The sequence below is a fragment of the Triticum dicoccoides genome, chromosome 7A (genome assembly GCF_002162155.2).
Source record: "Triticum dicoccoides isolate Atlit2015 ecotype Zavitan chromosome 7A, WEW_v2.0, whole genome shotgun sequence".
Lineage (NCBI taxonomy): Eukaryota > Viridiplantae > Streptophyta > Magnoliopsida > Poales > Poaceae > Triticum > Triticum dicoccoides.
Window position 1 is genome coordinate 653,365,768 of NC_041392.1, and position 27,073 is coordinate 653,392,840.

General features: G+C 45.4%; 3 protein-coding genes and 1 pseudogene across 10 annotated transcripts; 3 read left to right on the forward strand and 1 right to left on the reverse strand.

Annotated features, from left to right (window-relative positions):
* Positions 1-14,091: 14,091 nt before the first annotated feature.
* On the reverse strand, positions 14,092-27,073 carry LOC119327670. 5 transcript variants are annotated; one of them, XM_037600770.1, is made up of 7 exons: positions 27,001-27,073; positions 26,567-26,914; positions 26,284-26,478; positions 26,074-26,156; positions 25,734-25,990; positions 25,547-25,622; positions 15,870-16,241 (listed from the first exon to the last, which is right to left on the reverse strand). In XM_037600770.1, the coding sequence occupies exons 3-7, from the start codon at positions 26,327-26,329 to the stop codon at positions 16,047-16,049; spliced, it is 657 nt and encodes a 218-aa protein (XP_037456667.1). In that variant the 5' UTR covers positions 26,330-26,478; positions 26,567-26,914; positions 27,001-27,073; the 3' UTR covers positions 15,870-16,046. The 5 variants fall into 5 exon arrangements, 4 of the variants coding, with proteins under 4 accessions (XP_037456668.1, XP_037456667.1, XP_037456666.1 ...); XM_037600771.1 differs by lacking the exon at positions 15,870-16,241 and adding an exon at positions 14,092-14,563 and having other exon boundaries at positions 26,074-26,478; XM_037600769.1 differs by having other exon boundaries at positions 26,074-26,478.
* Positions 15,506-17,834, forward strand: LOC119327672. Of its 3 annotated transcripts, none has more exons than XM_037600777.1 (4): positions 15,506-15,631; positions 15,752-15,935; positions 17,012-17,276; positions 17,379-17,834. In XM_037600777.1, exons 2-4 carry the CDS (start codon positions 15,775-15,777, stop codon positions 17,421-17,423), a joined length of 471 nt encoding a protein of 156 aa, XP_037456674.1. In that variant the 5' UTR covers positions 15,506-15,631; positions 15,752-15,774; the 3' UTR covers positions 17,424-17,834. The 3 variants fall into 3 exon arrangements, with proteins under 3 accessions (XP_037456674.1, XP_037456672.1, XP_037456673.1); XM_037600775.1 differs by having other exon boundaries at positions 17,012-17,269; XM_037600776.1 differs by lacking the exon at positions 15,506-15,631 and having other exon boundaries at positions 15,746-15,935; positions 17,012-17,269.
* LOC119327667 lies at positions 17,857-20,029 on the forward strand (annotated as a pseudogene).
* On the forward strand, positions 22,695-24,235 carry LOC119327671. Of its 2 annotated transcripts, XR_005158645.1 has the most exons (5): positions 22,695-22,859; positions 22,953-23,145; positions 23,226-23,324; positions 23,423-23,663; positions 23,752-24,235. XR_005158645.1 is itself a non-coding variant. In XM_037600774.1 (4 exons), exons 1-4 carry the CDS (start codon positions 22,720-22,722, stop codon positions 23,522-23,524), a joined length of 534 nt encoding a protein of 177 aa, XP_037456671.1. In that variant the 5' UTR covers positions 22,695-22,719; the 3' UTR covers positions 23,525-24,235. The 2 variants fall into 2 exon arrangements, 1 of the variants encoding a protein (XP_037456671.1); XM_037600774.1 differs by having other exon boundaries at positions 23,423-24,235.

Consider the following 27,073-nt stretch of genomic DNA (forward strand, 5'->3'; position numbering starts at 1 on the left):
CACGGCACTACCCCGACATCGACACGACACCCCGACCCCCCGACCCCGAAACAGCACCCCGACCCCGACACGGCACCCCGACACCGACAGGACACCCCGACCACCGACACCTCCCGAAAAGGTGTTCTTTGGCCTTCCAGAGGCCGACGGGGTCTTATATTTGTGAATTATTAGTTAGGTCATATATTTTTCAATTTTGTTATGAAAAACATCATATATAATTGTGTTGATCGTGTAGTTTTAAATGTGCAGTTGTTTCATCGCTGCGAGGTTTGGTGTTCGACGACCTCACCGTGCGTTTGACGAGCTCTGCCCCTTCGTTCGTGGGTGAGCACAAATGACAAGTCCTCCTCCCCCATTAATTATTTGATCTATTCCGATGAAACTTGATAGCTAGCTATATATGTGTCTTGAATCATCAGTATGCGTAACCAATATGTGTCTCCCATTCGAAAGCGTCATAGTTATAAATATGCATGCATTTGCATATTTATAACCTTGATTCTTTCAAATTGTCCAACGCTATCCATGGACAGCCCGAGTATGTGTAGATTGGGTTCATTTTCCCATATGCTTTGCTCCGGATCCGACGCATATATTTCATCAGTGCCTCCCCTGTTGTTCTCCGGGTACACATCCTCTCTGTTTATTGCAGAGACGTGTATCAGGAGAACAGCGGGGAGGTGCTGCCGAAATTTTGCGTCGGATTCGGAGCATAGCATGGGAAAATACACCCAATCTACACATACACGGGTGGGATTAGGACCTATCATTACCTATTAGAGTGTAGGTTGCATGGACGTAATAAAATTAACAAAGTAGATCAACTAATGAATATATACATGGTGAATTACATATATAATTGTTGTGTGTCCAGTAGCTCTGAAAGTCAAGATGAGTGACCGTGCTTGGATGTATACCGGTCACACTGGTCAGAACAAATGGAGCACTGAATGGTTCACAAAAACTAAGGGGTTTGTGCAAGCCGCATTTGCAAATGGACAAAAGAAAACCTGGTGCCCCTGTTTCCGGTGCGGCAATTGGGAAAAGAAGACAGAGGCTGAAATGGGCAAACACCTGCAGAAGAGTGGTTTTACGCCCGATTATACAGTATGGACGTTTCATGGTGAGTCTACCCAACGTGACCGAGCTGAGGTGGATCATCGTCGCACCGACGAGCATGGTACCGGGATGGAAAACATGGTGCAAGGCTATGATGATGCTCGGGATTCGGACGAGGAGATGGAGGAATCTGCAAAGGCCTTCAATGAAATGTTGGAGTCTTCGAAACGAGCACACTGAGCTTTGTCAGTTGGATGCCATCTCACAAGTAATGTCTCTGAAGGCTTAGTTCAACTTGGGCAGAGAATGCTATGACGCAATTATGACAGTATTTGGACGCTTTCTACCCAAAGGCCATGTAATGCCTGCAAACCTGTACCAGTCAGACAAAATCCTCCATGCACTGAAGATGCCCTATGAGAAGATACATGCCTGTGAGAAAGGATGTGCCTTATTTAGGCTTGACTATGCGGACTTGAACTATTGTCCCATTTGCAAGTCTTCCAGGTATATTGTGGTAGACAACGGTATGGGTGAGAAGACACAGACCAAAATCCCCGTTAGTGTTCTTCAGTATATGCCAATCGTACCAAGACTTCAACGTCTTTTCATGGTCGAAGAGACGGCCAGACAGATGACATGGCACAAAACAGGCAAAAGAACCGAACTAGATGCAGATGGGAATCTGATGATGGTACACACATCAGATGGTGTTGCGTGGAAAAATTTGATGAATTACATGCTGACAAAGCGGCAGATCCGAGGCATCCTCGAGTCGGCATCAGCACGGATGGGTTCAGTGTGTTTGGTATGACGGCAGCCCAATACAGTTGTTGGCCCGTATTTGTCTTTCCACTCAATCTCCCCCCGGACAGATTATGCAAAGAAAGAACATTTTCCTGACGTTGATAATTCCAGGACCCAACTATCCGGGCAAAAATATGAATGTGTACATGCAGCCGCTTAAGGACGAATTGCAAGAAGCCTGGGATAATGGGTTCAAGACATACGACGCCTTTAGCAAACGGAACTTCATAATGCGTGTCTGGTACATGTACTCGACGCATGACTTGCCGGCGTATGCGCTATTCGTTGGCTGGTGTGTGCATGGAAGGTTCCCGTGCCCCACATGCAAGGGAGCTCTTGAGTTTCGTTGGCTTCAGGCCGGTCACAAGTTTTCTTGCTTCGACATGCATAGACAGTTCCTGGACCCTCGCCATAAGTTCAGGAAAGACAAGAAGAACTTCATCAGGGGTAGAGTTGTCAAAAACTCTGCACCACCTGCATTGACAGGCCAACAGACCCTGGATCAGTTAAACGCTCTCGAGCCAGATCCACAACATCCAGGGTACTTCAAGGGGTATAATACTAAGCACGCGTGGACTCACAAAACATGCTTATGGGATCTGCCTTACTTCAAAGACCTCCTTTGCCCACACAGCATCGACGTGATGCACACTGAGAAGAATATCGCCGAGGCGCTTTTTGGTACATTGTTCGGCATAGATGGGAAGTCAAAGGATAATACTAAGGCTAGAGTCGATCTGGAGGCGCTATGTGATAGGCCGTTACAAAACAAGAAAGAACCGAAAGGAAAGCAGAACTGGACGAAGCCAAAGGCATGGTTCAATCTTGGAAGGCCAGCTATGAGGGAAATTCTCTTGTGGGTGCAACAGCAGTTGATGTTCCCCGATGGGTATGCAGCGAATCTAAAGAGGGGAGCGAATCTTGATAAACTGAAGATATTTGGTCTCAAGAGTCATGATTGGCACATATGGATTGAGCGGGTAATGCCGGTGATGTTGCGTGGCTTCATCCCTGAGGATGAATGGCTAGTACTGGCAGAACTCAGCTATTTCTTCCGTGTTCTTTGTGCGAAAGAACTATCGCCTGGCGTGCTAGAAGAAATGGAAGAGTTGGCGCCGGAGTTGATCTGCAAGATAGAGAAGATCTTTGCACCGGGCTTCTTTAATCCAATGCAGCATTTGATTTTGCATCTCCCGACCGAGGCAAGATTGGGGGGGCCCGTGCAAAATCGTTGGTGCTACCCAACTGAGAGGATGCAGAAGACGCTTCGAGAAAAATGTAAAAATAAACGTAGAATTGAAGCATCGATGGCTGAGGCATTCATCACAGAGGAGGCGGCAAACTTCGTAACAGCGCACTACGAAGCCAAAAATCGTCATTTGCATAATCCGAAGCCTCGGTACAATGCCGACGAGCCTAAAAAGGGTGGATCCAACCTCAGCCTATTCAAAGGGAATCTCGCACCAGCTAGTGTTTCACATCCAGTATCTTTGGATAACGAAGAATGGCGGACCATTTCGTTGTATATCTTCAACAACCTGATAGAAGTGCGGCCGTACATCGAGTAAGTTCTCGGTACATTGTTTCGCAACTTCTATTTCCTTTGAACTACTCTTATTCCTGGATATGTCATACAGTCGATACGTCACCATATTCTCGTATGGAGCGGAGATCCAAAAGGATTCTGTCGAAGAGTATGAGCTTCTCGCAAAGCAAGGAGGTGGCTATCCCGGTTTCATCTCTTGGTTCGAACAAACGGTAATTTCTATTAGACAATTTCATTTCATTCGCTAATTTGTGCATAATGCAACAATAGTTCATATTAAACTTGTAGGCTAATTCAAAGTCTATGGACGCTGAATTGAGACAAGTCGCTAATGGTTTTGACTATAAGGTCCGTTCATTTGACAAGTACGACATCAACGGGTATCGCTTTCGTACCTATGGCAAAGAGCTATCTATGGCCGACCGAAAGTCTACAAATTGTTGTGTATCTGCTATCGGCGAAGGAAGTACCGAGTATTATGGGAGAGTTGAAGCAATTTATGAACTTCTGTTCTATGGTGAAAACCCACCGAATGTCGTAGTCTTCAAATGTTATTGGTTTCAGCCGAAGGAGACTAGAAGGACTCATGAACATATAGGGCTAGTTGAAATCAACCAAAGCACTCATTTAGATGTTCCTGATGTCTATATTATGGCTCAACAGGCGACCTAAGTATTCTATCTACCGTGGGCCTGCCAAACTAATCCAAATCTGAAAGGTTGGGATGTCGTTTATGAAGTGCCACCCTGTGCTAGACTTTCTCCCCCAAAGGAAGAGGATTATGAACCTCACATTAACCCAGACACATATGAAGGAGAATTCTTCCAAGAGACACGTCTTTCCAAAAAGCGTTTCAAGAACCGCTATACTTCACCCCAAAACATTGAAGTAGACAGCGACAATGAATCCGACATCACCCCAGAGGAGGAACAAGAAGAGCTGGAACAAGAAGAGGTTACTGCTGCGGATGACCTGTCAATGCTTGACCGATTACGTCAAGGTGGCCTTGCACACGTTGATGCCAATGAACCCTATGAGCCAGTCATTGATTATAGTGATGATGATGATTATGCATTTATTGATGATACTGATCGAGATTATTAGTAGTGTCAGGTATTACATTTTTTTATGTTGTACTTGATGATGATACACTTAAGTGATACACATATTATTATTCATGTCGGTCTTTTTTTATGTTGTACTAATTTCGTTTACTGTTTGTCATGGCAGGTGTTGAAAGATGGTGGGCGCTGGTCGGGAGCGTGGTCTGAGGTCTTCCATTCCAGACGCACCTCTCCGCCGAGCGTTGCTGGACAGTATGGCCACACCGCCGGGCCCTTCTTCGTCGACCGCGGTGCCTAGCAGGGGATGAGGTAGGAAGAGAGGAGGTGGGGCACGTGGTCGTGGGAGAGGAGGTAGGGTGACTGCTACGGTGCCTTCCTCGCCGCCACCCCCAGCTGTTTCACCCGAGCACGTGACTGCTAGGGTGGACTCGTCCGAGGAGGAGGCTACACAGACTCCGGTCCACGAGCCTCCGGTCCACGGGTCTTGGGCCCATGAGCCTCGGGTCGACTGGCCTTCGACCCACGAGAGTTCGGCCCACGTGACCCCGGAGGAGCACACGTCCGGATGGGGTACCTGGCCGGATCAGCCCGAGGAGCCGAGTGGCCATGCTGATGATGGCGGGGAGCCGACTGATCTTGAGGAGGAGGGGGGCACCGTCTACCAGCGTGGTGCTACACGGCTCCCGTCCGTGCCGGTGAACCGTGAGCAGAGGTGGTTGATTTTCCCTGATGGGGAGAGGTACGTAAGTGCATTTAATATTTTTGTACCTTGTGCATTCACGTTTTTTCAACTAACTAATGCGTTGGCCTTGTCATGCTGCAGGGGTTGGGACCACCATCATAGTGTCCGCCGGCCCAACTCCGTCCTTGGAGTTCTTTGCCGGCAAAACTTCCCGGGGTTTGTCACGTTGCCTGGTGAGGGTCGGCTTCCAGAGCTTGGATTGAGCTGGGAGCACTACATGGCTGCCCCGGCCCCGCCGGATGAGATTATCGATGGTGTCGTGTGTGACATGAGGGCAGACATGGTGATCAGAAAGTTTTGGGTAATTTCTCCTTTACACATTTAAAAATCTTCAACGAGCTAGTTATTAATTGTACTAATCAATATTGTCTCATTTGATTGCAGACATTCTACAGGTGTGAGGAGGGATACGAGGAGGACGCGGCACATGTTATCGAGAACGTCTGCAAGCGCCTACTCCAGAACTTACGGCACGAGGCTCGGGTGCAGGCTGTTCGAGACTACTACGCCTTGCGTGGTATCAAGGAGACCAAGCCGGCATGCCGTGATAAGTTCCTGAGTAAGGAGCAGTACATGAAGGTAATTCTCAAGGCCTTCTCTACTTAAGTTCCTTCATTTAGTAATTCTTAGCCGTAGCGCTCAAGTTTCTATTTGCTAACTTAGGCGCCTCCGAGATGGTGTGCGGATCGGATGGATTGTTGGGAGGTGTTGGTCGATGAGTGGTGCTCAAAACAATGGCTAGCCCTCCACAATGAGGCCAAGGACAAACGTGCCCAAATGGAAGGTGTGCCACACCATCAAGGCAGCTCCAACTTATTTCAGTTCGGGCGCAACTGGGTATGTGGTTTGCTTCATGATTCATGCAATTCATTCATCATGCTAGCTTGAGCCCTTTAATTACTAATTTTCATTGTTTCTCTCTTTCAGGCACGCTACAATAAGGCGGATAAGGTGCCAGAGGTGTAAGACCTGTATGCCATGGCCCACACTGCCTCTTTCAAGAAAGTCAAGGCTTTCTCTCAGTCTGACCTCGATGATGCAAACAACTTCACCAACATCTCCTCCCACAACAAGCTCGTGAGATATAGAGATGAGGGGAAGGCGAGGAAAGGGGAGGACTTTAACCTGAGCCAGGGTCCCATTGATCCAGAGCTATTGATGATATCTGGTGGCGGGAGGTCCCATGGCTCCATAGCCATTGGAGATGGACTTATCCGTTGTCCTAGCACTCTCCCGGAGATCAAGGCGCGCCAGTCAAGCTCCGCTCCTGAGATAAGGCCTCGTGAACGGCCAGTGCAAATCGCCATCAAGGTTAGTGATACGTACTCAGTTATCTTTCTCCATTACATTGTGTGCGCTTCCATCAATGATTACAAATGGTCATGTGAGTGGTGTTGCAGGCTGCTATACAGAGTGAGAGAGATAGAACGGAGAAACTTCTGGCAGAGGCGGCGGAGAGGCAGTGGGAGTTGGAGGAGAGGACGACAAAGATGATGGAGGAGGAGAGGGCACGGAATGACATGCAGGCAAGGGCCATGTACGAGCTCCTTGTGGTAAGTTTCTTCTGCAGATTAGCCAAAACATTCATGTAGTGTTTGTCTCATTACTAACTAGTATGACTGAGTCGTCAAAACCAAATGTGCAGTCTGTGTGCGAGAAGACAGGTCAGACCGCTCCGCCGATGCCAGTGATTGCTCCTGGGACCATGGTGAGTTTTATTTGAATGGACATTACTTGCTAGTCTTAACACTTGAGTGTCATCATGCTAACAAGACATTGGAAATGATCTTTGGTGCAGCGTAACTCCAGACAAGCATCGCACGATCCTTCTCCAGCTACTGACACGAGCCACCCCGCTCCTACACCTCCTGGATCTTGGTAAGTTTATCTAGTGTTTTGCTTAACACATGCATAAAGACCTAGACTTAGCTTTATTTCCTCCAATGCTTACCATAATGACCTAGACTTAGCTTCTTCACCTCCAAAATGACTTAATAAGCTTACTGACCTCCAAAACCATCCATTTTACCTAAGTTAGCTCTAAAACGATCTGTACTTAGCTTACTTACGTCAAAAATTGCATAATTAGCTTAGTTAGCTCATAGACGATCCATTTTACCTAAGTTAGCTCTAAAATGACCCATTTTACCTAGGTTAGCTTATAAATGATCCAGTTCGTCCAAGTTAGCTCAAAAATGACCCATTTTACATAGATTAGCTCCTAAACGATCCATTTTACATACGTTAGCTTTAAAATGACCCATTTCACCTAGGTTAACTCCAAAATGACCAATCTTACCTAGGTTATCTCATAAATGATCCATTTCAACTAATTTAGCTCATAAACGATCCATTTCACCAAGTTAGCTAAAAACGATCCATTTCACCTAAATTAGCTCTTAAATGATCCATTTCACCTAAGTTAGCTCAAAAAGATCCATTTCAACTAAATTAGCTCATAAATGATCCATTTCACCTAAGTTAGCTCAAAAACGATCCATTTCAACTAAGTTAGCTCATAAATGATCCATTTCACCTAAGTTAGCTAAAAAACGATCCATTTCACCTTAGTTACCTCAAAAACGACCCATTTGACCTTAGTTAGCTCATAAACGACCCATTTCAACTAAGTTAGCTCATAAATGATCCATTTCACCTTAGCTAGCTCATAAACGACCCATTTCAACTTAGTTAGCTCATATATGATCCATTTCATGTAAGTTAGCTCATAAATGACATACTCTTCTTGTTCTAGTCTTCTTCTTGTTCTACTCTTCTTCTTGTTCTACTCTTCTTGTTCTAACTTTCTTATTTTTCATTTTGCAGATTTCATTCACTTGATGAAAGCTTGCATAGATGGAGTGCTCCTTATCCCTTTCTCTGTTTCTTTTGTATCGTTGAACTATGCATGTATCGTTGGATGAAACTATTGTAATATATCTGGTTGGATGCCTCTATGTTGAACTTGTTATGTATGATGGAACTATGCATGTAATATATATGGTTGGATGATGAAGTTATGTGTTGGATATCTTATATGTTTGCTCTGTAATGGCCTTTTGAAATATATCTATATATGTCATATATATTTGTGATGAAAATTGTTGGATTTAATAAAAAACAGATAAAAGAGCCAATATGCAGGCTCTTTGCCGTCTGCCACCGACGGCAACGGGCTCTTTGCCGTCTGCCATGGACGGCAAAGAAGACACATGTCATCCAGCTGTGCTTCCTGGGAGCTGACCCATTTGGTCAGTTTGCCTACAGTGGCAGACGGCAAAGACTTTGCCATCAGTGGCAGACGGCAAAGAACCTGCACTTTGCCATCAGTGGCAGACGGCAAAGAACCTGCCATGTAGTGACGTGTAGATGACATCATACGGCGGACGGCAAAGACCCTAGCAATTTTGCCGTCAGCGGCGGACGACAAAGGCCTGCCGTTAGCCACTTAACGGACTGACAGCGCAATTATTGCCGTCCGCTCCCTTTGTCGTCCGCCGCGGACGGCACAAGGCCTTTGCCGTCCGCCGCCAGGAAGCAGACGGCAAAGTAGCTGTTTTACCGTATCCTACTTTGCCGGAGCCTTTTGCCGTCCGCGGCTGACGGCAAAGGCCTTTGCCGTCCGCCGTTCATGCCTTTGCCGTCCGCCGTGGCAGACGGCAAAGTAGCTGATTCCTGTAGTGTAGCTAGCAGTTTTTCTATCATACCCGAAGGATAGTCATAAGGAATTTCATCTTCAATAGGTTCAGTAGGTTGAGAAGCAACTCTTTGCTCTACTGGTCGGGGTGAAGATACCCCAAACAAGCCCCTCAAAGGATTACTTTCCATAGTAACAAGTGACAGTAAATTTCAGCACACTATATAAATTTTTCCTTACAAATTCCACCTACCAAAGGCGGTTCAATCCCCAGCAACGGCACCAGAAAAGAGTCTTGATGACCCACAAGTATAGGGGATCTATCGTAGTCCTTTCGATAAGTAAGAGTGTCGAACCCAATGAGGAGCAGAAGGAAATGATAAGCGGTTTTCAGCAAGGTATTCTCTGCAAGTACTGAAATAAGTGGTAACAGATAGTTTTGTGATAAGATAATTTGTAACGAAAAACAAGTAACAAAAGTAAATAAAGTGCAGCAAGATGGCCCAATCCTTTTTGTAGCAAAGGACAAGCCTGGACAAACTCTTATATAAGGAAAAGCGCTCCCGAGGACACATGGGAATATTGTCAAGCTAGTTTTCATCATGTTCATATGATTCGCGTTCGGTACTTTGATAATTTGACATGTGGGTGGACCAGTGCTTGGGTGCTGTTCTTACTTGAACAAGCATCCCACTTATGATTAACCTCTATTGCAAGCATCCGCAACTACAACAAAAGTATTAAGGTAAACCTAACCATAGCATAAAACATATGGATCCAAATCAGCCCCTTACGAAGCAACGCATAAACTAGGGTTTAAGCTTCTGTCACTCTAGCAACCCATCATCTACTTATTACTTCCCAATGCCTTTCTCTAGGCCCAAATAATGGTGAAGTGTTATGTAGTCGACGTTCACATAACACCACTAGAGGCTAGACAACATACATCTCATCAAAATATCGAACGAATACCAAATTCACATGACTACTAATAGCAAGACTTCTCCCTTGTCCTCAGGAACAAACGTAACTACTCACAAAGCATATTCATGTTCATAATTAGAGGGGTAATAATATGCATAAGGGATCTGAACATATGATCTTCCACCAATTAAACCAACTAGCATCAACTACAAGGAGTAATTAACACTACTAGCAACCTACTAGCACCAATCCCGGACTTGGAGACAAGAATTGGAAACGAGAGATGAACTAGGGTTTTGAGATGAGATGGTGCTGATGAAGATGTTGATGGAGATTGCCCACTCTCGATGAGAGGAGCGTTCGTGATGACGATGGCGATGATTTCCCCCTCCGGGAGGGAAGTTTCCCCGGCAGAACAGCTATGCCGGAGCTCTAGATTGGATCCGCCAAGGTTCCGCCTCGTGGCGGCGAAGTTTCCTCCCGAAAGGTTGCTTCTTATTTTTTTTCTCGACGAAAGACTTCATATAGGAGAAGATGGTCATCGGAGAGCCACCAGTGGGCCCACGAGGTAGGGGGCGCGCCCTAGGGGGGGCGCCCCCACCCTCGTGGAAAGGGTGTGGGCCCCCTGGTCTTCATCTTTGGCGAGGATTTTTCATTATTTATTATAAGGTATTCCGTGGATTTTTAGGACTTTTGGAGTTGTGCAGAATAGGTCTCTAATATTTGCTCCTTTTCCAGCCCAGAATTCCAGCTGCCGGTATTCTCCCTCCTTATATAAACCTTGTAAAATAAGAGAGAATAGCCATAAGTATTGTGACATAATGTGAAATAACAGCCCATAATGCAATAAATATTGATATAAAAGCATGATGCAAAATGGACGTATCATTTTGCAGGAACATTGAATCCTTCCCGGTCCGGCAAATCTCAGGCACTCGATATGTCCTAGTTTGTAGCACAAGTCATGCCGAAATTCACGAAAAATTTCGGCATGACTTTTGCTAAAAAGTGGACAAATCGAGAACCTGAAATTTGCCGAAACGGAAATGAATAAACATTCCGGCAAAACATAGGCCACTCAGCTTCATTCCCTGGAAACAACAAAGCCACTTGGGCACAATCGAACCACTTCAATGAAAAGATATAACATGAGCAAACACTATTGAGGAATTTGCATATAACATGGCCACTTTAATGAAAAGATATAATCAACAATAATGAAATATGCAAATGAACATCAATGACATATATCATATAACAACAATCTTGTTTTTTGTTTACATAGCAACAATTAGTTTAACCAAGTTTTTGAAAAGAAAAACAATTCTGTTTTTTGTTTACAGCTAAATGCCATAGCTACTGTTTTTTATTTATAGCTAAATACTTTTGTTTTTTGTCGAAAGCTAAAAGTCTAGGAACTCCATTTTCTCTAACCATTCTGACCTCACCAAAATTTCCATAGCAAGACCTTAGTACCTACACACAATTTCTTCAAAAATATTCAGGTCCATAGTCCAAATAATTCCAATTTCATTTGAATGAAATTTGGAACAGATTCAGGTCCATAGTCCAAATAATTTTTTATTGCTAATTGTTTTTTGTTTATAGCCTCTGTTAATTTAAATCTAAATGCTACTATTATTTACATACCCTCTATTAATTTAAAGCAAATGGAATTACTATTTAGGCATTTTCCTAAAAATTTGCCCTAGCTAGTTTCCTAAAAAAATTGCTAATCATTTTTCCTAAATGCCAAAAAGTTCCTACTTCCCTAAACAAATCTAGGGTTCATATGAACACCTAGGGTTCATATGAACATCAACACAACATCAACATATATATGAATTGCCCTAGTAGAGAGAGAGGAGGACAGGGGAGAGGAGAGGCAGAGCCTTACAGTCGGCGGCGAGGGCAGGCTCTGGCTCGGGCGGCGGAGGTCCTGGGTGGGCTCGGGCGGCAGCAGTGAGCTCGAGGGAGGCGACGGTGAGGTCGATGACGGCCTCGGGCGGCGACTGTGAGGTTGAGGGCGGCCTCGGGCGGTGGCGGTGTGGTCGAAGGTGGCAGGGCGACGACGGTGATGGAGCAGTTGGGGGAGAGGGGGAGTGGAGGGGGAAGGACTTAGCGAAATTTTGAGCCCGCGCAGCCGGGGGTTAAGTCAAACTAGCAGTAGCGTGTTTTGCCGAAACGCGCTACAGCTATTCCTTTTTGTTTTATTTTTATTTTTGTTTTGTTTTCTTTACATTTTCTTTTTTTCATTTCTCCTTTTTCTGTTTATTTCATTTTCATTTACTTTTCTACTTATTTTTTTATTTCATAGCAGTAGCGCTCTATAGCATAAACGCGCTGCTACAAAGTTTTTAGCAGTAGTGTGCTTCTGGAAGAACCGCTACTATTATTCCTAGCCTACCGGCACCGGCGAGGGAATTATAGTAGTAGCGCTTTTCTGCGTAGACGTGCTATTTCTACAACAATGGTTCTGGCGTGCTTTTGTAACAAGCACTACTAATAAGTAGCAATAGCGTCGTGTTTTGACCAGCGCTACTGCTATACCTCTATGTATAAGGTTTTCCCTAGTAGTGAAGGCTGCAGACCTTTTCGCTTACCACACCTTAAGTTATTCAATCAAAGCTTTCACAATGGCCTGCAAGATAGCGGTAGTCTTGTCTCTATCGGTATTAGCATTCTTCATCTGCCTTGGTAAGCAAATTATCCATGGTTTTGCGATTTTATGAAAAGTTGTACTCTCTCTATATAGTCCTAATGGGATGGCTTTGAAATTTACATCAGGTACTGCTGAAGCTGGCCCGCAGTGCATGTACAAGCTTCATCCTTACTATCATGGTAGATGCGAGACAGATTATGACAATGACAATTGTCAAAGTGCTTGTAAACAATTTGAGGCACCAAAGTACATGGGTGGTATGTGCCATGATGAACAATGCGTCTGTTATACCTATTAATGATCATTGGACTCTTCCACTGCTTGGGCAGCCATGACGATATATCACTTGTGCCTTGGTGGACGCCATCATGGAAAGATTTGAGCTCCTAGGAAGATTAATTTTTGTTGTATCTGAATAAATTTGCAATGTATCGATCTATGTTTTAGCAAGTATCTTTTTTCGATGAGTTACGATGAAGATTTCCAATCAATTTATATCTTTTGCCTAACATCTTGTAGGCACCTATATAGGGTGGGTCTATTTTACTATCACCACCTAACCTTATTCTACTATAACACTTTTCTTATACTCCTAACAGTAGACCCCGATTCCTAAAAAACAGTAGACCCCGAAACGACCCGAACACAGCGAAAAAACTAAAAGGAAAAAAACCCACCAACCCACCCTCCCGCCCGCGCTCACAAGGCCACCACCCGACCCGCGCCGTTGCGTGCCCCTCCTGCGTACGGCCACCAGCGCTGGATCAGGCCACCACAGGCTCCCTACGCCACCAACAACCCCCTATCACGTCGGATCCGGTCGCCCCAGGTCACCTACCACCTTCTTCTATTCCCCATCTTCAACCACTGCCATCTGGATGAGGAATCCCGATGCCATGAGACCGCACCTTTCCCTCGTCGGCGATGCACAGGGTTAGTGCTAGGAGGGGAGGAACACCTAGCCTCGGGGATCGTCGACGATGGTGGGAAATGGGGCACCATGCCCGGGCGCACCCCTACCTTCCTTGCATCTCCCGGTGCGGTGTGACCCTCGCACGCCTCTTCAGCGCCTCGCCGGGTCCCGTGGGTGCTCGCCTGTGGCTGCCCCGTCCCAGGCAACCGGAAACTCAGATCCCACTGAATTATCGCCCTGGATGCGTGCTCTCCTAAACGGGTGGTCGGAGGTGCAGAGGAGGTGGTCTCCTCCATGGCGCATCCACCCTCGACGGCGGCGGCGACACCCGGTGGAAGAGTAGTAGCGAGGCGTGCAGTCCCCCTTTTTGCTGTTTTCTCTCTCTCCAGATTTTGGCTATTGGGTTCGTTGCATCCATAGACGGCGGTTCTTAGTTTCTTGTGCTTTTATTTGAGAAAATCGAATGCAGTGCGCTCGCTGTTGGTTGTTCTTGTGGTTCGGTTTACGGTTTATTGCAGATTTTTTGTACAAGTTATACAGAGCGATTTGTGAACAAAAGGTCAGTACTCTGACTTGTGAACAGAAGTGTTCATTTTCCCCAAATGTGTGGTCCACTTTCAGCACCCCTGTACCTACTCTGGTCGACAGGATGGCGGCTGTAGGCGTGCAGTTCGCTTGTGTTTGTGCGAAATGAGCTGTTTGGCAACCACAAAAAACTGTAGTATTGTCAAAACTGCGGTATTTTCTCTGCATTAAAAATCCTCAGACCTCTTTTTTTAAAACAGAGCACACGAAGAAAATAAGACCCTTCGTTACCGCCTTCCTCGCTCCTAGCCTCCCACCCTGAAGATCGGGGGCCATGGGACAAGCCAACAGGAGGCAATGGAAGGAAAAAAGTGTCCTTCCCTGCTCTCACTTGTGCTCCTCCTCTCCTCTTACGTGTTGTGCATCTGGTCAGCCCCCTGGCCTCGTCATGTCCAGGTTACTCATGCCATGGTCACGCACGCTGCTGGCTAAGACTGTGTAGGCTGTTGTTTGCGATCATAGCCACACCGTACGTGTGCTGCGCTACCATGCCGCGGCCTTGCTCGCCGCAGCTTGCCGTGCATGCGTTGCTCCTGAACGCCTCGCCGCGGCGCGCTCGCGGCTGCCAAGCCAGACCGACACCGTGCGCTTCTGTGCCGCCCCGCTGTGCTCCTGCTGGGTCTGTTTATGCATGGCCATTCAATTTGCAACCACTGATCAGCTAAATTCGTGCTTGTTTGCAACTACTATGAAACAACTAGCTAGCTAATTTACGTCGTTGCAAACATGCATCAGCCATACACTATCACCCAATACTACAAAATACTTTGATATGTGAAAACTGTGGTATCTAGTACCTGTAGACAAAAATACTACAGTTTTTCAAAACTATATTTTCTGCAAAACTCTTTGATAGCAAAGTTTTTTCTAAGCATTTAGAGAATACTACAATTTTCTATATTACCACAATTTTATTTACTGGTTGGTTGCCCCTAAAAACTGCGATTTTAAGGGCCAATTTTTTTAGACGGCTTAAAAAATAAGCTGTCTTTCCCCAGTTTAAAAGATAAGCCGTTATCAAAATTTGTTGAGGCTTCTAAATTAATTATTCTATAACTAGTTCATAAGCCCCAATTAATAAGAGATTCGGCTTATGAGAAAAGCTGGGAAGAAGGCAGCTTATTTTTCAAGGCGCCAAAAAAATTGGCCCTAATACTACAATATTTTCCAAAACATTGTTTTTCCTTTGTATTATAAAAAGAATCGGAGACTCTTTTTTAAAAAACCGAGCAGAGGAAAAGAACGGCCTCGCACGGAAGCGGCTGTTCTGCTCGCGAGCACAGGTGAGCACTTTATCATGACCAGTCGGTAGCGCATTAGGATGTGCGTCGCTGAATTACTGAGCCAGCGCGTCGAGCGGCATTAAATCGCGAGGGGATGGAATACGACGTACTGTCACCGTGTACATCGCGTCGGGACGGAGCCCGCGGATGGCGCCGTGACTGCCTTTCCCCTGAGCCGTGGCTCGGGACATCAGCTGATTACCTGATCCGTGGCTCAGGAAAGCGAATCTCCGTCGGTAGGCGTAGGCCTGGCCAGTAAATGGCTACAGAGGCAAACAGCGCCGCTGTCTCCCACCTCTCGCCAGTCTTTCTTGTGTCCACCATTGACGCCGGCAGAGATCTGCGGAAGAAGGAGTGCAGGGCGGCGAGTATCGTCGATGGAGTTCCTGATGCAACCAATTAGGAGGTAAGGCAAAAATCCCTCACCCCCCGTACTCTTGCCCCGCCCCCAATCAGTTGTCCACAATGATTATGATTGTTCATTGTGTAAGTGGTCCTGATCCAGAATGGATTTGTTGGACTGCAGGTCCGCGGTGATGGAGGAGGTGAATGACAACCAGTTGCGAGCTGTCCCCCATGGCCACTATAAGCGTTGACGGGCAGATCTGTGCGGTGGATGGGGCAGCTGCGACTGAGCGAGATGATGAACCGCAGGCGTCTGAGCAATCCATTGGCCAAGTTGATCCGAAAACACCAGGCTGGACTCGCAGGTAACCTCTGACTGTACAATTTCTTGCACTGGGGACTGTTCTGTTCTTCTCTGCTCTGACGAAGCAAATAACAAATCATTTGTCATGCCCTAAGGCTACAGCAGTACAATCTTATGTGTTCTGCCGTGCCTCAAGACGGCTTTCATCAGTACTGTCAAATTCCATGTACAAGTATTTCTTGTTGTGATCAATGTTTGCGCACATACAGCACCGGCACTGACCTGACTTTGCTGGAGGGTCAACTGGTAGTTGAATCATGTGAGTCGCATGCACAATTGTCTCGAAATCGATGATAGCCACATCCAACTATGCACCATTTGGAAATTATCAGTTCATACATTTTGATTCTATTAATATATATAATTCATTTATTCCCTCTACAAAAATATGATGCATTTATTCCCACTACAAATATATTATGAAGACAAGCATTTCATGATTATATTAATTTTTTTCCTTTATTTATAGTGCTGACTGTTTGCGTCGTACAACTGCTGATCCGACGAAGAAAAGAGCGAACCATTAGTCTCCCTTGCCCTGGGGAGGTGCCTCTGTGTTTTCATACCAACCGGCTATTCACAATTTGCATCCTACAAATTAGAAAATATGACTGGCGCAGTAGTGATGCTCTGTTTTGCAAAAACTAAATTATGATGCATGGTATGCACACCTAATCTGGTATGAAATAACTGGTATACAAAAACTTATAAACATGGGGGCAAATAGAAAATGTAGGCTGGACTAAAAGTTAGTTGGTTAGAAAGGGTGAAAATATTAGTGATCAGGCATGTAGATAATTTTCAGTTGCATATTTTGGGGATTATGAAAGACTGATATAGGAATCGTATGGATAACAATTAGGATTGGTGTGTATGTTACCCCTGACACCATAGCTGTAGCAGCAGATGTACTGGGACAATATAAAGGATAGCAGTCTTGGGGCGTTGACGAGTCATTGTATATAAAAAGAGTGTGATGAACCGGAAGAACTTAATTTATATGGCAAGATTCCAGAAAATGCAGTTTTGAGTTAAACATCCATCAAGATGCTGATGTGAATAATCCTTGAAATGCAGGGTTAGAATTGGAGCTGCTGCTCCTGGCAGGGCTCCTTGCCCTGGGCGAACCAGTGCCCTTGAGAAAGCAATTCGGGGGTTTGGTGACAAGCCTGGAAGCATTGTGGTTGTGCCAGAACTGGGCACAAGCTTTGATACACTTGGGGAGGCCTATGACTTCTACAATCTCTACTCGTGGGAGAAGGGGTTTGGAATAAGATATGGGAAGAGTAGGTTGAATGTGGAGAGAACAAAGTGCATGCAGGAAATTGTTTGCGGGTGTGCGGTATGCATTTCTATAATTATATGGATTACTTTCATACATGTGTTGTTGTTCTGTGGTTCGTGTAACCTGACACGTCTATGATTGTATTACTGTTTTATGCAGGGTAAACCGGGTGTGGAAAACACAAGATCATGCCGTTGTGAATGACCGGCATTAATAAGACTACTTCGCACAAAGGATAATGGTTGGTACATAGCTGAGCACCGTGAGCAGCACAACCATTTGCTATCTCCTACATATGGGCAGACAATACACTGGCCTTCACACAAGCACATCGATGCTTAGAACAGAGACTTGGTCGAGTAGTTGCGACAAAACAATGTTAACCTAGCCAAAGTTATCTACTAATACACCGGCATAATTGGAAGCTTCTTTGGTTCAATGGAAAGGGTGCCTTTCACAAAAAGAGCTCTGAAGAATTTGTGTGGTAAAATAAATAAAGAACAGTCGGAGGATGATGTGAGGAAGACCATGGAGGTGTTTGCAGAGCTGGGCTCAAGAGATCCTCACTTCACCTATCGTGTGCAAGCAGATGAGGATGGTCGGATAGCAACTCTTATGTGGGCGAATGGGAGCAGCAGGTTGCAGTACACATTCTTTGGAGATGTCGTAACCTTTGATACAACATACAGAACAAACCTGTACAACATGCCATTTGGTCTGTTTGTGGGTGTGAATAATCATTTCCAGAGCATCATCCTGGCCGGTGTTCTTGTCCGTGATGAAAAGGTGGAGACATTTGAGTGGGTTTTCACATAATTCATTAGGATGATGGGTGGGACTGCACCGAGGACAATTCTAACAGGTGTGATGCCTAGTTGTAAAGGAACTATCTGTGCTAACAATGTCTGTAGTTGTTTCGAAATCATTGTTGTCTAACAGCGATGTGTGATGTTTTGCAGATCAATGCCGGGCTATGGAGGTTGCCATTAAAAATATGATGCCGCAGACAGCACACCGTTGGTGCAAGTGGCATGTGCTGAAGAAGGCAAAAGAATCACTTGGATCGCTCTACTCAAAGAAGAGCGAGTTTAGGGCAGAATTTCACAAGGTAGTAAATCACATGCTTACAATCGATGAATTCGAGGAAGCTTGGAAGAGCTTGGTGGAGAAATATAATTTGAAGACACATGACTACATGAGGCAGTTGTATGACATAAGACACAAGTGGGCAAAGCCTTATTTTAAAGGAGTTTTTTTGTGCTAAGATGAGCAGCACCCAGCGCGGTGAAAGTGCAAACCACATGTTGAAGAACTACGTACCGCCTGGTTGTCCCATGCATATGTTTGTGAAGAAATACATGAGACTACAATTTGACAGGGAAGCCGAAGGAGAACTACGAGGAGAAGCGGACACGGATAGTAAGTCATATTTTGTAATGGCAACTTGCTGTGTGGTAGTAACATGATCACTGATTTTGATGCATATATGTTTCAGGATAGACCGCTGTACAGAGCAAACTTAGCTATAGAGAGGCATGCTGGTAAGATATACACACGAGCTATGTTCGAGCAGTTTGGACATATTCTTTATGAGTGCGGCGCATACCAAGTGGAGGAGCGGGAGAAAGGAAAATTGTATCTTGCCATTCATACCGATGCTGCTAGGAGGGAGAAGTGGTGTAGGGTGTCATATAAGGTAGCTGTTCTTGAAGGAGGTGATGAATATGACTGTGATTGTGGGCAATTTGCACACATGGGGCTGCTTTGCAGCCATGTTGTGAAGGTATGGTAACTGCTGAAAATTAAGCAACTCTTATTGTAGATATGCGTACAATGCATGCAATCTGGTGTGTACTAAGACATGAAAACTGAACATTGAAGGTGCTGGATTTCATCCGTGTTACAGAGATACCGCAAAAACACATTGTGAAGCGATGGACCAGGGACGCACGGGACATACTGCCAGCTCACCTTACTCAATATCAGAGGGATAATGCTCACAACAAACCTTTTAGCTTCAGGCATTTCAATATGTATATGCATGCCATGGAGTTGGTTCGAATGGGCGATGCAAGCGTGGAAGCATATGACAAATTCATGACTCTCATCAAGGATTTCCTGGTCCAAATGGAACCATTCTCGGAAATAAGGGATGGGCTCGGACTAGAGGACAGGATTGGTCAGCATGGAGATGGTGCTAATGCAAGGGCAAATGGTGATGAGCTTGCTGCCCATACGATAGTAGTTGCGGCAAGTGGAGGTGCAGGCTTCGGAAATGTGAATGATGATGCTACTTCTGCAAATGAGAGTGGGAATAGACTCAGTGGCTTGTTGGCGCCAAAGAAAAGGAAAGAGATGGGGCGCCCGACAACTAGCCGTGAGAAGGCACCGTACGAGGGGCTCAGCAAGCGGACCAGGTTCTGTAGCATATGTCGGCAGCAAGGGCATAAGAGGACTACTTGCCCGGACCGGGGTGATGCACCAAAGCCTGTTCGGAAACCAGCAAGGTGCAAAAATTGTGGAGTTGAAGGTCATAGGCGAAACAACTGCAACAAAGTCGGTGATCTGCGGGTTATAGGCGTGTGAGCGCTTGGAAAGAATTACTTAGACTAAAAATCTATAGTACTGAATGTGTGGTTCAGTAATTATGTGTGTAGAACTTGTGAAGTTTCATGCTTGCTGAGTGTATGCAACTCCTATGCATGTGAAAAAGTAGTTATGTGGAATATAAAAAATCACGTACTGTTGAACTGGTCTGCATCTAATCGTGTAGGGGGTTTGCATAAATCAATCTTAAGTATTTTTGTGAATTCTTGTACAACCTGCTGATGCATTTGTGCGGTTATCAGTATTGTCTCGGTGTGCATATATATGATTTATTTGTCAGTATGCTGACGCATAAATGGAAATTGAATGAATGGGAAATGTGAAATGAGAGAAAATGAAATTGTGAATACTGAAGATAATCAAATTCCATATAAGCGGCTGTTGTATTTTTCCGCCTGGGCTGCAAAAAAAGTTGTCAACAATTAAGAGTGAGCACACTCTGTGGTCATGGAAAAAAGAAATTCATCAGATTTTGGTAAGCTTGCCACCTGTTGTGGACATGTTTCAGTATGCATTTTTTACAGGTGTATGCCTCTCGGTGGTGTGGCGCCCATTGCTCTACTGACCCATTTCGAATTTCAAACCCCAAGTGCGGGAAAGAGAGGAGCTATAGACAGATAAGTAGTGAGGCAGAGGGCAGTGCGTAAGCCATTCCTCTGTTTTAGTATACCAAGTCCTTCCATTAGAGGGCAGCTCTTGCCATGGCTCCTAACCTGCAATCGTTCTTGGTGTCTGGCCTTACGAAATCTGATCCTACTCACAAGGGCGCTGGTGTAATCCCAGAGGTTAGCCTCTTCTTAACCGACTCTCAACTTAACGTGAGGGAGATCATTCTAAGTGTGTAACCTACTGTCAGGTGTCTGATGCATTTGATAGTTCAGTAAACCAGCCCGTAGGAGCAGGAGTAGCGGCGAGTTCATCATCTGGAGTGTCAGCAGTCGTTGAGCAGGTATGACGAAGTGCTGGGGGAGGAGGGGGTTGCATCCAATTAGCAGTCCATATCTGTAGTTATCTCTGAATTTGCTTTATCTGGTGATTACCCTGCAGGAGACGCCGCCTGCAAGTGATGTCTGGGAGGGCGGACACATCGTGATGCAGGAGGAAGTTGAGATGCAGGCGATGCAGGATGTGGAAGAAGGCTATGGAGAACATGACCTAGAAGACCAGCCTCTGGGGATGGATGAGCTTGCAGAGGTTGAAGACGGCGAGCACTCTTCGGCTGGCGCCCATGGCGAGTCGGATGAAGATGCAGAGGAAGACAGCAGCAGCTCATCTGCCAAGCGTGCTAAACATGGTTTGGGGGAGCATGTTGATGGCAGCGTCGGTAATGATGCCATTACTGGTGTGGTTAAGAATCGTGCATAGTAAAAAATTATGTCGCTCTTTTGCAAGCTAGAAATGATATGAATGGTGTGTGCGTTCTTAATATCACTGTCGCAGTGGGACGACAAGTAAAATTAGGAAAAGTCACTATCATATTTTTGCCCACGGGTGTTCATAGCAGAGCTAACAAATATTGGTTGTTTAGGTGAGAGGCATTCAACTAACACCCCCAGAAGTATGAAATGCACCACATAGAAGGTGAATAATAAATAAAAATAATACGAGGATGGTCGATTTACTGAAGAAAAATTGTAGCAGAACCGGAAAAATCATCTAGGGGGAAGTAGGCATGCATTAGGAAATACATAGAAAAACACAAGAGCAATAACCAGACCCCCCCACCTTGGTCATTCGTGGAGGTATAGTTTGCTAGGTTTCTGAAGTTGTGATAAAGAGCCTTCCAATGCTTTGTCTTTTGCTGACTAATTAGAGCTTATAATGTGGTTACAGATGCGCAAGCAGGCAACTGCGCCATGGAAACTATCGAGGCAGAAATAGGTATATTTTTGAAAAGCAGTGATACAATTTTGTTGTTACATGATTTTTGCGTATAACTACTAACAACAATCATGTCGGCGTGATGATAAAATCTTGTCCCAGATGAGCTGATGAGAGCAACGCCAAGCAATGCTGATATGGTGCTAGATTGTCTCAAGTTCCAGGCTGAGATCAACGGTGCATAATGCTATCCCACATAGATGTAAAACCATTGTGTTGTTTCGTTAAGTGCTTCTCGTAACAAAAGCAAACATTTTGTGATGGCAACACCAGGTGTGCTGTGCATGAGCTCTACTCCGGAACAGCCAGTAATTCGGTTTGTGCCTCCAGCAAGGCAACGACAGAAAAGATGTGTGCACCGTGGGAGCAAGAAGTGTCGCAATAGGAAACGGAAAACACCTTCCGGGAGTGGGTCATCTTCATCGGATAGCTCTGACAGTGATGCAGGTGCGACGCAAGACGACCAACAAGGAGGAGCCGCAGAGCAGAGCATTCCCCCAGATGGATTACATGGTAAATCAAAATGTGGATCCTATAAGTGAGTAGCGTAGTGTACATCCTGAAAGTTAAAGTCTAACATGATTGATTGTTCCAAAAAATAGGTGAGGTACATATGCGTCCCAATGATACAGCCAGGGGCGTAGGCTATGGAGTTGGGGTCATCACTCGTCAAGAAACAGGGGACTATGTGTTCCCTGGAATAACAAGTAAGATATCATATGACTGACACTAGCAGCATGGATTTGCATGACCTGACCGGCTGATCATGTAATACAGTTACTACATCTGGCGGATCATCAGTAGCAGCTAATTGCGTGGTGGGGCCTGCATCGGCAGGGGGCGAGCAGCATATCCATCAAGGTATAGGTTACAAAATTATGCATTCAAAACTGACGTTGACAACCTAGAAGCATAACATCTTTGTCGGACGGGTGTTTCAGCTGATGCAACCAACAATCACGGCGCTGAGCCTAGTCTGGGAGGCTCGGGACCTGTAAGGGTGCAAGTCGGTATGGTTAGGACATTTGTGAAGAATGAAATGGGAGAAAAATTCCCGGGGAAAGCTGGACTGAAGGATGAAGAGCCGACAACAAAGAATGTGGTGTACTTCTTCGACAAAATGCTGACATGCACGAGACAGGAGCTCGACAAGTAAGTTCGAAAGCAGAGACATTAGAAGAAGGTGCATCCACCCATCCCGACATGGATTACTTGTACTTACCACTTGTTGAACTCATTTTGCAGGAAATGGTTCAAACACCTTGCCTCGTACCTAGTTGTGATGTGTGGTGATGATTTTCGGAAAGAATTTGGGCCGAATGGAAGGCTAACAGTTACTGGTTGGGTTTGCTTGAGCCGAATGATCACTTACAAGGAAGGGCTCATGTACGGTTCATGGAAGATCAGGTGGCGCCATGTCTTTGATGTGCGCTTTGTGGTGAGTAGTTGGCATGATTTTTGCGCTTGTGCCTCTTGAGTAACATGTATGACCCGCTAACTGGAAATATGTGGTTGCAGCTTGCCTTGATGTACAACTCATACAGTCTAGATTTCGAATTCATGAATACAATGATGAGCTTTGAGGCGCTTGGATATAGGCTTCAGTGGACCAAGAAGGTTAGCGATTAATCATCCTGATATTGTACTATATTATATTTGGTTTGCCCTGAATCAGAGCGCTGACTACGGTGATCATTTTCAACTGATGCTGCCAGTGCCATACCACAATTCGTGGTCTCTCTATGTTGTTGATGTCGACGAGAAGACGCTACTTGTTAAGGACCCGTGCGAGACCTCAAATGGAGAGGACGCCATGAAACTGAAGCACGAAGATAATGCAAACCACATCATCGAGGGACTCCGTCGATGCATCCATGAAAACATTGCAGGCTGGTATGTGCCAGGTCAAGGGTGGAGGGTGAACTACAATGTAGGGATGCACCCCAACAGCGAAATGTGCGTGCGCTTCTCTGATAATTGCAAAACTACTTAGCAGATGTTGTTAAAATAAGATTTTGAACTGGTTCAACTAAAATTTGTGCAGCCATGACAGCCACCTGCATGTGGTGAACTACATCAGGGAGTTCACGGGCCTGTACATCTACAATCCTCTCACACCGGTACGTGCAGTGTTCATGATGCTCCATACACTATTTTTGAAACGAGTTGTAAGAGGAATCATGGACAACTAGTGATGCTGACGTAGATTACTGCTGCCAAATTTCAGAATCGCCTACACTACTTCCGGCAGATGATTGCTTACGAGGTCATTTCAATGAGGGGAAACAAAGCAGAGCTACCTGATTTTATGCTAGAGGTGGTGCCATTCTGAAGAAAGGAAACAAAGAAGATTGCAAGATGTCTGGATTCACCAGCTCCATCAAGTAGTAAACGCTGGACAGGGAACATTAGCTACCATCCCAAAGTACTTCAACCCGTGTGGTAGTGGTTCCATCACTTTTCGGTTTGCTGCAAAAGTTTGCGAGACTAGTCCATGAAGCGGCGCGACATGGTGGAAATGTTAGCTGCCATCCCCATGGTGTGGTAGTGGTTCCCCCTGCGGTTCGAATTAAAGCCCTAACTGATTATGGGCGCATGAAATAGACATGTTTAAGTTTGGTATCAGGCTGAATTAAGAACCCTATATGTAGAACTTTCGTTTGTTGGGAGCAATGTTTGTTCGGACCGATGTTTGTTCGGTTTATTTGGTGGATGCATGGTTTGTTACCTAAAAAATGCATGCGTTGGTGAGTTCAGTAGACATAGACCATGTATCGCCTGAAAATTTTGGTATGCAAAGATCGTGTCATCTTGTGAAGGATGGGCTGATAGATTTTGTAATAACCTATCCTCACAGAATGATTGATTGAGACCACGGATGATATACTGCCTGCATGTATCGCGAATTTGGGAGGTGTTTGTTGCAATGGCATATCACTGAATATTTGGAAGGGTTCATCCAATGTTGATTTGGGGATGAATTAATGTTCACTTTGTACGTGCCTGAAAGCTTTGGACGGGAACAAGGCTTGTTTCAAAAATTAATTGTCAATCCTTGTTACCAAACCAGGCTCATTCGGCTAGAAATGGTAAATTGGTTCATATATTAATATATGTGTGTGAACATGGTTCCAAGGTACACATAATACAACAGCTAGGGCGACGAATTCGGCAGCTATTCATTGCCACAACATGAGACCAAATGGTTGGTGTGATTTATCTGTTGTTGATTTGGAAATGAATTTATTTTAATTTAGTGGGATTACATGACTTTACTACTAAATGAACACAATGCCCATGTTCACAGTCGTTGTTGACCCTTGGAAACAAACCAGGCTCGCATGGCAGGGCAGATAAATGGAAGTTGAAATTTGCAAACGAACGAGCAAGGCCAAATAATGATAGTTGGTCCGATGATTGATATACGACTGAACATAGATCCAGGGTACACACATCTGACATGGTAGATATATGATAGGTGCCAAATGCTGGGGGATTTGAATTGATGCTTACATACATGCTCGCAGGTCCGACATACAGAACCCATGCTACGAACATAACTTTGTAATCTACTGGATAAACCATGCAACAAGACTAAAGCCGGCAACGCATTCAACATAACTCCCTACTAGTCAAATGCATAATCTGAAGGAGCTAGGACCTTCCAGAATGCATCATGGATGAGGGAAGAGAAGTTTCCCTGGAACTTGAGGCATTCATGCAGGGCATCCCATTTCGTTTTGGACACAGTATACTGTGCATTGGCGAATGGTTTGCACTAGTAAGCTAGCAGATATAATGTGCGAAACATGGGAGACATAGATTGGAAATGTGTGTACCTTGGTGAGTGGCATTTTCAGCTTGTGAGCACCAAAGTGCCTTGCCACAAGGAGGACACACCCGCCTGTGTCGGCACTGCATCACATTTGAAGGGTTATGGGAGGGTCGGGGGGCGAATAAGAAATCAGTCTTTAGTATGGACCGTAAAAATATTGCATGGTATAAAAAAGGTTGAGCTTGTATTACCAGGAGAAAATGCAGTCGGTCATGGAAGGGAACTTGAGAGTCCAATTATCCTTGCTAGTTGGCCATCCAGCGTAGAATTCATTCAGACAAGTGAACAATGCATCATGCAGCTTCCATGCTATAATCTCGTCGTGTTGCCCCGTGGGTGGGCAGGCTAACTTGTTGTGGTACAGTGGGTCAATCACCCAGATGACCCTAGTCAGCATGTTGAAGAAAACAGCCATCCAGCCCTCTGGCCGTGGAACAGGTGTGTAAAACTGTAAGCAGAAAACAATGATTGTCAGATTTGATGAGTCAGGGCATTTGGGTGTAGGCATGATAGCTGGGCTGTATTACATACCAGCTCCACTAAAGTGAGATCATACTTAAGCGAATCAGCAACAAGCTGGTTCTGGATCGACACGGTGTGGAGGAAATCGTACTCTGCTAGGACAAGCGTATGCCACAAAATGCACAAGCATGGTTTCCCGGAATGAAAAAATGGTCTCATGACATACCATTGTAGCTGAGATAATTAAAATGGATATATGTCTTAGACTTGCATCTTTACCGGGAAATCTGGCTCGATAGGGTGACGCCAGGTAAGATATGGGCATTCTGGATCATATTGCTGGTCGATCTGAGAATATCGACGAAGGATTACAGACATCAACTCGTGATCAATTAGGGTCTCCCCCCTAGTTGTTCTTTCATTGCCACTCTAGTGACGCGTGCAAACCTCGGCATCTCATGAACCAGGAAATTCCTGATAAAGGCAACATAATTAGTACATGGTGTTGGCGCAACAAAAATCGTGTATGATCTAGTAGGAGGTATTTTGCGTGGACACTGACCTCCATAATTCTTGCACGGATGACGATGCAAAAAACTGAAGGATAAGTTCAGATATATCATTGCAGGGGGTGGCGGGACGACACCCCTGCCCCAAGGATCAGTTTGGAACCCAGGGTGCTGAACATACTTGCGGCCAGGTAGCTCTTCCCGCCGCTCACTGAAAACTGTAGTACTACCATCATTGGGCAGATTGATGAATAGTTCACTGATTGCTCGCAAGGTGAACTGGGCAAAACGAACAATCGACATGTTGATATCCGCGGGAGATTCCCCTTCAGAGCAGTGGCGCTTGCGCAGGGGATCAGGTGTATCCCCGCAACGAGTTCTCTTGGAGGTAGAGCTATCACCTGCATTCATTGCGGGGCAGTCCGGTGTGAGATGCGGGAAGATGTGACTGAAAATACACACAGGGAAACCATGAAGACAGACTGACCTTCACATACAGACATGTCCAGCCTGACACCGGGTATGTTGGGGCGAGCAGGTGTCGTGGCGGTCATAGCTGA

Bases quoted from the DNA above. Each gene is read 5' to 3' on its own strand.
- LOC119327672 (XM_037600775.1), top strand. From the start codon at position 15,775: ATGACAACCAGTTGCGAGCTGTCCCCCATGGCCACTATAAGCGTTGAC. The intron at 15,936-17,011 runs GTAACCTCTGAC...CTTGAAATGCAG, and splicing joins ACACCAGGCTGGACTCGCAG to GGTTAGAATTGGAGCTGCTG. The intron at 17,270-17,378 runs GTGTGCGGTATG...TGTTTTATGCAG, and splicing joins ATGCAGGAAATTGTTTGCGG to GGTAAACCGGGTGTGGAAAA.
- LOC119327671 (XM_037600774.1), top strand. From the start codon at position 22,720: ATGGTTAGGACATTTGTGAAGAATGAAATGGGAGAAAAATTCCCGGGG. The intron at 23,146-23,225 runs GTGAGTAGTTGG...ATGTGGTTGCAG, and splicing joins TCTTTGATGTGCGCTTTGTG to CTTGCCTTGATGTACAACTC. The intron at 23,325-23,422 runs GTTAGCGATTAA...TGATGCTGCCAG, and splicing joins GGCTTCAGTGGACCAAGAAG to TGCCATACCACAATTCGTGG.
- LOC119327670 (XM_037600769.1), bottom strand. From the start codon at position 26,223: ATGAGACCATTTTTTCATTCCGGGAAACCATGCTTGTGCATTTTGTGG. The intron at 25,991-26,073 runs GTATGTAATACA...TTCTGCTTACAG, and splicing joins ATCTCACTTTAGTGGAGCTG to TTTTACACACCTGTTCCACG. The intron at 16,242-25,546 runs GTACACACATTT...AATGGTGCATAG, and splicing joins TGAAAATGCCACTCACCAAG to TTGGATGTGGCTATCATCGA.